At 45.3% G+C, this 10,625-nt stretch overlaps 1 protein-coding gene across 3 annotated transcripts; it reads left to right on the plus strand.

Moving 5' to 3' along the window:
* The first annotated feature begins 394 nt into the window (after positions 1–394).
* ZBTB18 (zinc finger and BTB domain containing 18) lies at positions 395–8,226 on the plus strand. 3 transcript variants are annotated; one of them, XM_030446949.1, is made up of 3 exons: positions 566–676; positions 2,147–2,230; positions 4,295–8,226. In XM_030446949.1, exons 2-3 carry the CDS (start codon positions 2,218–2,220, stop codon positions 5,875–5,877), a joined length of 1,596 nt encoding a protein of 531 aa, XP_030302809.1. In that variant the 5' UTR covers positions 566–676; positions 2,147–2,217; the 3' UTR covers positions 5,878–8,226. The 3 variants fall into 3 exon arrangements, with proteins under 3 accessions (XP_030302811.1, XP_030302809.1, XP_030302810.1); XM_030446950.1 differs by lacking the exon at positions 566–676 and adding an exon at positions 1,144–1,486; XM_030446951.1 differs by lacking the exon at positions 2,147–2,230 and having other exon boundaries at positions 395–676.
* The last annotated feature ends 2,399 nt before the right edge of the window (positions 8,227–10,625 follow it).

Genomic DNA, 10,625 nt, shown 5'->3' on the forward strand with positions numbered 1-10,625 from the left:
TTCCCCGCCCCCTGCCTCGGTGAGACCCCGCCCCCTTCCGCCTCGGCTCCCGGCCGGGCCACGCCCCCTACCCCGCCGCGTGCTGCGATTGGCGGCAGCGCCGGCCTTCCCGGGCCGCCCTCCTCCAATCAGCGCCCGCCGCCGACTGTCACTCAAGGCCGGGGCGCCGCGCCGGTTGGCGGGGGCAGCGGCGCGGGCGGGCCGGGCTGTCAGTCAGGGACCGGAGTCCGAAGTGGGGAGCGGGGAGGGGGCGAACATCTGTCTGCCGCAGCCCGGGCCCGGCTGTGCCGCCGCCGCCGCCGCCGTGCGTGCGCCCGCCCGTGCTGCGTGCGCCCGGCGCCCCCGCCCGCCCGCCCGTTTGGCCTCACCCCCCCCCCCCCCCCCTCCTGCCCCTCCCCCGCGCCCGGCCGCCCGGCCCCGGGCTCCGCGCCGTCTCCGGCCGTCGGTGCCATGGGGAGCCGCTGAGCGCGGGGCCCGCTTCGCTCCGCCGGCTGCCCCGCTCGCTCCTCAGTTGCCGGCAGGGGGGAGGCCGGGGGGGGGCGGCGGCCAGCGGGCGCGGGGGGCGGGCGGGGGGGAGGGTGGGAGGGGGGCGAGACGCGATCCCGGAGCGGCAAGTGAGCGAAGAGGAGCCGGCGGGCGGCGGCGGGAGCGCGGGGACTTCGGGCCGCCGCGGAGTGTGAGTCCCGCTGCCCCCCTCCCCACACACCCGCCGGGCCGGGGCCGGGGCCGGTGTGACCCCGCGGGGCGGGCGGAGTTGGCGGCGGGTCCGGCGGGGGGTGGGCGGAGAGGCGGGGGCTGCCCTCCTTCGGGCGGCAGGACCGGCCGCCCCGGCGCCGCTCCCGGTTACTTTTCTTTTGTTGCCGCCGTGACCCGGGGGCGGCTTTTCCTGCGCGCCGGGCAGCTGCTTCCTTCCCCGGGGGGCGGCCGCCGGCGCGCCCGGCCCCGGGCGGGGGTGGGGACGGCGCTGCCCGGCGGGTGCAGGGCCCCGCGCGGCGGGGGGCGGCCGATCCCGGCCCGGGGTGTCGGGGTTGGGGAGGGGGCGAGCTCGGTGAAAAGTTGCCACCGCCCGGAGGGTTTGGGGGGACCGGGCCCGCCGGGAACTTAATGCGCGGTGTCCCTGCCTACCCGCAGCGCCGCGCCCCCCCCCCCCCCTTCTGCCCTCCCTTCCCCCCCCAGTTTCACGGCCCGGGCCGGCCTGGGGGGCGGCGGACTCCAGGCTCGTCCCCCACCTGGCCCCGGGCAGGTGAAGCGCCCGGGTTGGTAGAGACGAGCGGGCCGTGAGTGTCACCGGGGGGGGGACAGATCCCGCCGGAGGTGCGAGGGGCACGGTGCCCGGCCGCGCCGACTCCTGCTCCCCTCCCTAGCTGCGGGGCGATGGGAGCCGGCGGGGCTGGAGCCGGCGTCCTGGTACCACGGCAGTCCCCTCCGTGACAGCCCGAGCCTCCACCGGGAAAGAGAGATTTAGGAGTAAAGCGGAACGCTTGAGGTAGCGCCCGGGCCAGGTTGGGTGCTGAGCTGAGGTGCAAGGCTGGAGTTCGAGTGCTCTGTGTCATTCGTCCTGTCTGAACGCCGAAACCGAAAGGACCGGCGGCGAAGAGGGGGATCGGGGGGGGGCTGTTGGTTGAGTGAATGGCTTCGGCTAATTTTTTCTTTCAACTGAACCTCTGGGCTCAATAAAGCCGAGTCGGTATGGATTTCTCGGGTAACCCCGCGGCTGGGGTGTGCTGTCAGTGTATATAAAGCGGTCCTCCAACTTAAGGCAGAAGTGTTGCTATGCTGCACATACAGTAGAGCCCCATATGTTTAGGATTTTCTTTCTCTCTATCTTTTTTTTTTTCCCCCTCCCTGTTAGAAAGTTTGAAAAAAAGAGACTTTGAAGTATTTTGTTTATACTAACAGAAGAGAAAAGTTCTCCTAAGAAAAAGCTGGTGGCAGGAGTGTAGAGGAGTAGCATATGGCATTAAAAGGAGCACAGCTGGAGGTAGCATTTCCATCTGAACATGATGTCAGAGCAGCTGACAGCCTGCCATCCCTCAGCCTTTTATTCTAACACACAGACAGGGAGTTAGTGTGTGCAGATCTGTGTGTGGAGAAGGTATCTCATTCCTCTCTAACATCATCTCCACTTTGCATCTGTCTCTCCTAGTCTGCTTTTTTTCCACCGATCTAACAGACCTGGAGCCAGCAAGACTCAGAGGAAAGGACTTAATCAGGTTTATGTGTACTAAAGGTAGGAGTAGCAATAGATTAGATACAGCATATTTCTGTTTTGGTGTATTGTTTATTGAATTTCAGAAAAAAAAATCACATTACTTTTCTAACCAAGTTTAGAGGTAATATATGAAATTGAGTATTAAATAGATAAGTGGACTTAGTCAAAAGGCTTGGGCTGTAGTTGGAGAGTATCAGTTCTTGGGCACGTTGTTAGCATTAACTTTAATGCATATTGTGAGAATGTCTTGTCTTGCAAGAAAGAGAGCAAGTTCATTCTTCATTTGTAAGACTAAAAATGCTACGGATTTTGTGGCAAGACTAAAGAGTGTTCTTGTATTGCATTTTTTAAGTGACTTTACAGGGGTTTTAGTGAAATATACAAAAGTGTGCTTTTTTAAAAAAAGGGACTGTTCTGGCTAAAATGTGTTGGTGGGGAAGTCTTTCATTAAACTTCACGGTTAAATATCCAGCAGCTCAGAACCATAGCAGCATACAGCTGTAGTGCTTTTGAAAGATAGAAATCAGTTACGTGTTTAAAAACTTTTGTACCCGTCAGAATGGCTTGACTGGTTTCCTCTTTTCTTTCTTGCATGTAGCATTTGAAATCTTTTATTTCAGCATAACAATAATTATTTGAAGGAGTTTTTGTATTTGCGACTAATTTAGAACTTGTAGATTTGAGCTGCCTGAATTGGCCAGACAGCTGTAATCGCACTCCTCTATTCTTAATCTCTTTATCTGGGCAGCAGCTGCCATATGGCCACAGTCAGCTGGATCAGATGTTTATAAGCTTCCTTCTTCGTCCCTCTCTGTCCTTTCAGCCTCCTAATTTGATCACAGCTACCTTGTGAGCTGCCCTCCAATCTTTATTTTTAGCCCTCTTAAGGATTAGGATTGATGTTGGCTGTGGGGCACTTAAAGTGATTGTATTGTAAATCTTCGTGCTTTACTCTAGCAAAGGTATTTTACAGAATATAGTAGGAGTTGTGTTGTAAGTTTTAGTACATCTTGGTTTGCGAGGGATAAGGATTTTTCAGTAGTATCTGCCAGCCTAGAGAGTCACGATCTGCTTAGATGGTTTGGAAGAGCATTGCTATCAATCACAGAAGAATAGATTAAGGCAGGTTTTTAAGAGATTTTACTTTCCATTTGAGTTTTGACTTCTCTACTTCCTTTTAAGTTTATTTTTTCTTTATCATCAAGGAAGGTGAATACAAAAATACTTGGGTAAGAACAGCACTCGGGATACTGATTTTAAATATGCACACGGTCACGTCGGATGACTTTTTTTTTTTTTTAAGTTGGGTACTGCAAACTCTGCCTGGTGTGGGAGGTGAGGGAAATTTCTGTCCTTCTGCACAGGGGAAGTGGTGTTCATTGGCGTTTTGGTTGTTAATTTTCTTTTGTAAATTCTGCATGTTGGCAAAAATGTTCATGTTCTGTTGTACAGTATGGAGAAGGTTTTAAACCTGGAACTCTACTTACTACCAGAAGACAACCACAAAAGTTCTAAAAACCTTGATTTTGCAGTAGATAGAATTTAACATCCGTAAATAATTTTTATACTTTATGAATGTTAGACCTTCAGATTTGGATATATTAGCATTTCTTCATCTGTGAACCTCTCCTCTTACCACGATTCGACTTGAAAAAAGGAGGTTGATGATCTGATTTTTTTTTTCCCACCCTCTGTGATCTCTCAAACTTAGTGTTAATTTTTTATTTTTTTTTTTTTTAGGGGGGGTCTGCCCTCCTAGGGATGCAATCTGGAGGAAGTTCCCTTAAAAAAAATCACTATTGAACAGATTTTGTGAACAGCAGTGATACTTAAAAAAAAATTTACAGATGTACCTATGCGCTTATTAGAACAGCTTATTTACCACTGAGAGGAAATCATAACTTCAGTGGTTGGTCAGGAAGGGAATTGCCATCATATATACATGGTAAATAATCTTTGCATCGTGTCAGTACCATAATTCTGGTAATATAAATACAAGGTTTTTAGAGTGGAGTAACATGGGTTTGTAAGTTCTGTGATTCCAATATGTGTTTTAATTTTTTTAAATCTCATTCCTTATAGGTTATGAAGACAGTATGGAGTTTCCTGACCACAGTAGACATTTGCTACAGTGTCTGAGTGAGCAGAGACATCAGGGTTTTCTTTGTGATTGCACTGTTCTGGTAGGAGATGCCCAGTTCCGAGCGCACAGAGCTGTACTGGCTTCATGCAGCATGTATTTCCACCTCTTTTACAAGGACCAGCTGGACAAAAGGGACATTGTTCATCTGAACAGCGACATTGTTACAGCCCCAGCTTTCGCTCTCCTGCTTGAATTCATGTACGAAGGAAAGCTCCAGTTCAAAGACTTGCCCATTGAAGACGTGCTAGCAGCTGCCAGTTATCTCCACATGTATGACATTGTCAAAGTCTGCAAAAAGAAGCTGAAAGAGAAAGCAACCACGGAGGCAGACAGTACAAAAAAGGAGGAAGACGCCTCAAGTTGTTCAGACAAAGTGGAGAGCCTCTCCGACGGCAGCAGCCACATGCCAGGAGACTTGCCCAGCGATGAAGACGACGGAGAAGATGAAAAATTGAACATCCTGCCCAGCAAAAGGGACTTGGCGGCCGAGCCTGGGAACATGTGGATGAGATTGCCCTCAGACTCAGCAGGCATTCCCCAGACTGGCGGAGAGGCAGAGACGCACGCAGCAGCAGCTGGAAAAACAGTAGCCAGCCCCTGCAGCTCAACAGAGTCTTTGTCCCAGAGGTCTGTCACCTCCGTGAGGGATTCAGCAGATGTTGACTGCGTGCTGGACCTGTCTGTCAAGTCCAGCCTTTCAGGAGTTGAAAATTTGAACAGTTCTTATTTCTCTTCGCAGGACATGCTTAGAAGCAGCCTGGTTCAGGTGAAGGTGGAGAAAGAGGCTTCCTGTGATGAGAGTGATGTTGGCACTAATGACTATGATATGGAACATAGCACTGTGAAGGAAAGTGTGAGCACTAATAACAGGGTACAGTACGAGCCGGCCCACCTGGCTCCGATGAGGGAAGATTCGGTCTTGAGGGAGCTAGATAGAGAGGACAAGGCAAGCGATGATGAAATGATAACTCCAGAGAACGAGAGAGTCCAGGTGGAAGGAAACATGGACAGCAGCTTGCTCCCTTACGTGTCAAACATACTTAGCCCCGCTGGCCAAATTTTCATGTGTCCTCTCTGCAACAAGGTCTTTCCTAGCCCCCACATCCTGCAGATCCATTTAAGCACGCACTTTCGAGAGCAGGACGGGATCCGCAGCAAGCCTGCTACTGATGTCAATGTCCCGACCTGCTCGTTGTGTGGTAAGACTTTTTCTTGCATGTACACCTTGAAACGTCATGAGAGGACTCATTCAGGTGAAAAGCCCTACACTTGCACCCAGTGTGGGAAGAGCTTCCAGTACTCCCACAACCTGAGCCGCCACGCAGTGGTTCACACGCGGGAGAAGCCTCACGCTTGTAAGTGGTGTGAACGCAGGTTCACGCAGTCCGGAGACCTTTACAGACACATTCGGAAGTTTCACTGTGAGTTGGTGAACTCATTGTCTGTCAAAAGCGAAGCACTGAGCTTACCTACTGTCAGAGACTGGACCTTAGAAGATAGCTCACAAGAACTTTGGAAATAAAATTTTTATATATATAAATAATATATATATAAATCTATATAGTTGTGGTACAGTCTAAAAGCAATCTTGTTTCCCTGAACTGAAAGTTTGGCTATTAGCTTGTTTTTGCACTTTAAGGCAGCATGAATATTTCACTAATTTAGCACTCCGATAAAAATGAACTGTAGAGGTAATCCGACAGAGTTAACAAATTATCAAACGAATTTTACCCCTTTCTGGAATAGAAGCCAGCAGATATTTTACTTCTAAGGAATCTCCAATTCTAAAAATTTGGACATGGCTTTATTCCCCCCAAAACATTGCGTTCCTTTAAGCTCTTGATCTTTTTCCTCTTAAAATCTGAATGTAGAAATCCTCACCCAATTTTGTCAGTTCCTTTACATTTCTATAATTGCATGAGTCCTTACTAGCTGTTGGAAACCTGAATGCTTTTAGACCCAAATGGAAAATTTCTGAAATGCTGGATTATCTATTTTTAAACAAGCAGTTGACTTAAAACTTATTATGGCAACTTCTGGATTTCTGACAGTTCCCACTGGAAAAGCAAAACACACACACACAAAAAAAAAAAACCAACACAAAAAAAAACCATAAAACAAAAACCCTGAGAGTACACTGGGATCACTGGGACTCTGTCTTACGTGAAGGTTTGCTTGGGATGAAAAAGGATATTGCAGCTTCAGCAGTGATGAACTGTGTGTTTAAAAAATGTGAATTACTGTTATTGTATACTGTAATTGATTACATGGGCCGGGGGGAGGTATCAAAGAACTTGGCAGGTTGTGTTGATGCTCTTAGTTGAGTCTTGAAAAGTAAATATTAACGCTACAGAAATGCATGAGTTTCAGTATATTTTTGTCTTTGTTTGCATTGTATAACTTTAACGAGTGAGTTGAAAATTATTTAATTTCCTTAGGAAAAAAACCCAACACCGTGTAAAATGCCGGTGTTACGAAGAAAAGAAATGCACTGTTTTTTATTTTATCTAATTTAAACTTACTTTCCCACTGTCTTTAAGTTGAGAAGAACTTAAGCTACGAGTCGCCGATTTAGCTACGTTAACAAGGAAAAAAAAAAAAAAAAAAAAGAAAAAAAAAACAAACCTGAATGTTTACAACCAGGCTTCGAGATTTGCATGTGCGGTGTGCATTTACTAACCCCAGACCCCTTCTAATTGCACAGACCCCACGCCAGCTCCAACTGAGGTGCGTCCATTTCCCCAGATGAGCATTTGTAGGATTCCTGCTGCACCACTCCACCACAATAGGTCGTTCTTTTTTTTTTTCCCCCCGTTGAAAAGAGGCTGTGGACTGAAAAAAAAGAAAGAAAAAAAAAAAAAAAAAAAAAAGAAAGAAAGAAAGAAGGAAAGAAAGAAAAAGCCCCGGGCTGAAAGGCTTGGGAAGGCCTGAGTGACAGGGGGGCCGGGGGAGGGCAGGGGAAGGACTATGTGTATCCAAGCAGCAGAGACTGCAGCCTGACGTGTGGTTTTAATGACCAGCACGCAGGTCAAAAGCATTTTGCACAGTGTTTGTTTTCCTGTCTTGCACTTACAAATAAGGTCTATGGGAGTAGCATGGAAAACGTTTGCTGTTTTTTTCCTTTTTTTTTTTTTTCCTTTTTTTTTTTTCTCTGCTTTTGTTTAAAATTTGATCGCCTTAACTACTGTAAACATAGCCTATTTTTGTGCTTAAGATACTGAATGGAAAACTCCATTGTGTATTGCTGGACTGTTTTGGAAATATTTGGTCAAATGTGTGTTAATTTGGCTGTAATGGCATTTAAAACAAAAAAAAAAAAGCTGTGAAAATGGCCTTGGAGCGTTATCTTTAGTTACTTGAATAGTTTCTAGGTTTTAAAACTACATTCTTTTCTTAAGTTAGAGAAGACAATCAGTGTCTGAGGAAAATGGACTTTCTCTTGAATTTTTTTGTGGTCCTTGTGAGTGATTGCTTTTTCCTTTCCTTAGTTTCACATTCTTCTTTTGTTCTAAAACTTAGACTGACATCTAGCTTTGACAATCATAGTATGTTTTATTTTCCTGAGGGGGGAATAACTTATAATGCTGTTTAGTTTTGTACTATTGGTGTGTTGGTGAATTTTTAAACTGTGTGCTAACTGCAATAAATTATATGAACTGAGAAATCAATTCCCTTGTCTTTTTTCCCTCTTTTAAATTATAGTTATGGAGTATTTTTTATAATGTGTAACTTTATTACTTTTGTACAGACTTCTATTGCTAACTGTGTATGGAATATGTTTTCAGTATGCTCTTGAGCACTTTGTTGCTAACGTACATATTTACATCTCACTTAACATTTAAAAAAATTAAATGCTTGTGTTTTGAAAGCATTTCTCTGTGTGTAGCTCTTGATCATTCTGTTAAGGGATTTTTTGATAATTTTTTTATTCCCCAAAGAATTTTGCAGAAGCAATCTATTAAATTCCAAAAAAAAATTGCTACCATTCAAATATCTGTGCAGACACACAGTTCCTTTTCTGGGCTTAATTTCACCCAAGGAGCTCTCTTGGGCTCACTCTTTTGTATTCAGTCTCTATAAGAACATCAGAGCAGAAGGCAACAACTTAATCTGAAGCACTGGCCCAGTCCTGGCTGGCAGTCAAAATGTCCAAAATGCTGGTAATACATCAAAACTGTCAGGATTATAGAGGAAAATTTAAATAATCTTAAGTCTCTTTGGACAATGGGCTAAACCTTCTTTTCAGTTGAAAGATATGAAGCTTATTTAAACCTCTGGAAAAAGACCTGGTTCAGATACTTGTTGCAGGATATACCCCTAATTCTTGTCCGAAGCTGCTCCATCCTAGGAACAAGGCCAGCACTGCAGAGCCCAGTGGGAATATAAAAGTAGAGCTAAATTAGAAGTTTGGAATGGAGACAGCAGGGACAATTTGAAGGGGAAAAAATATACCTTAATTTAAACAATTCATTGCATTTGTCATCTCTCTAGGTGCAACTTCAGTTATGCCTTGACCAAGCGAATCTCTGCCATACTGTGTATCTTCCTAAATCTATAGTAATTTGTTCTGGGCCAAAATTTTTCACCATTTTATTATTTATTACAATTTTCAATAATCATTTTCTGTGTTTGGTGTTTGGGTTTTTTTGAGTTATTACAGATATCCTGAAAATATTTCCTTTTGTCAACATCTGTCTTTGGCCGCGTATTTTTTTGTCTATCAGCAGATCTTTCCTGTAGGCTTTCATATAGTAGAATATTATGTGTAGATGGTTTAAAGTATCAAGACTGGAAAACAGGTAATGCTTAAGCAGGGATGTCCATGCAACTGATGAGCTCTGGCTGTGGCTCTAGGCACATTCAGTTTCTTCTCCAGCATTAAGATTTTCAAGGACTGCAGATTCTCAGAAAAACTAGACTTAGAAGGAGCCCTTCTTCAGAATGGTAACAGAGAACATAACTTAGCCATTAATGGCAAAATAATTTAAAATATCCTGTATACTTTCAGGTTTTATCTAGAAGGGATATAGATGTGCAGCACACGCTTGTGGCTGTCAAAGTGTTTCTTCAATGAAAAGATGAAACATACTCACATACTCCTATGTGTTGCTTCTCTCCATAAAATATAATGTGTTGACTTTTTTTTTTTTTTTTCTAATACTGCCCATAGATACTGATGCTTGGGGGAACATTTCATTTGGCTTGAGAATATCATGGTAACAAAATCCTCACCATTCATGTTGCCATGATGGTCAAAGGCAATTTGCGGGAATGGGAGCTGTATGCTCTAGCTTCCTAGGTCTCAAAGACTTTGTCTTACCAGTGTTAATCATCACTTTTTAACTGTGTGTGCTTGTAGCCCAGGACTCAAAGGGAGCACGCTAAATGTATCATTCAGCTCTTTTTTTTTTAACCACTGCCTGTGATAGCTTTATATTCGCTAATTATGAGTACTTTCTCTAACCTCAAGCTTAGGGGGTTGGTGTAACAAACTTTTGAATAGTGGAGCATTCTACAGATCCTCTGCTTACTGAGATCTTTGCATGTTTTAAGTGCAATTTGAAGAACATTTTTAGGAGTTTAAAATGAAACTTTCTGAACAAGGAAGCAAAAGGATCCTTATTGCTTCTCCTATTCTGCATCAAGGGAAAAGTGAATCCTAAATAATCCTATGTACTTCTGCTGAGCTGAGGTGAAGCTTACGTGTCACCTGGTTGGAAGCCTAAATAAAGTTTTAAAATTAATTAGCAAAAGGATAGATTGCCTTTTCCCCCTGTGCCATCTCCCCCCAGCAGCTTTGCTGGCTCACCTTCCCAGGGAGGACACCACCAGTTCCTTCCCCTGCCGCAGCGTGCCCTCTGCTTAACTTCTGCTGATAATGGATCAAGTGATGTGGCAGTGGTGGACTGACTTCCCCCCCCTTAATTAATTCTACAGTGAGCAAATGTTCAAACTTTTTAATAGACTCCTAATAAATAACTTTTTTTACAGTGTACTTTCAAAAACAAAACCCTGAGCCTCCCTTTTTAAGATCAATGTCTCTGCTGCAGCAAGTTGTAGCTGAGGTGAACTTGGAAGGGGAGAAAATTTCTCCAGGCTTCCTCCCCTGACTTTGAAGCAATGCACATTCATTTAGAATGAAGGTGAAATACATTTAGAGTCTGCAAAACTACCGTAAAATTAGAAATCTGATTCTAAAATATTGCCATGTAGTCCTCCATAGCAGGGTTCTCAAGCTTATACATTATTAATGGTATTTGTCCATGTGAT

Source organism: Calypte anna, chromosome 3, assembly GCF_003957555.1.
Source record: "Calypte anna isolate BGI_N300 chromosome 3, bCalAnn1_v1.p, whole genome shotgun sequence".
Taxonomy (NCBI): domain Eukaryota; kingdom Metazoa; phylum Chordata; class Aves; order Apodiformes; family Trochilidae; genus Calypte; species Calypte anna.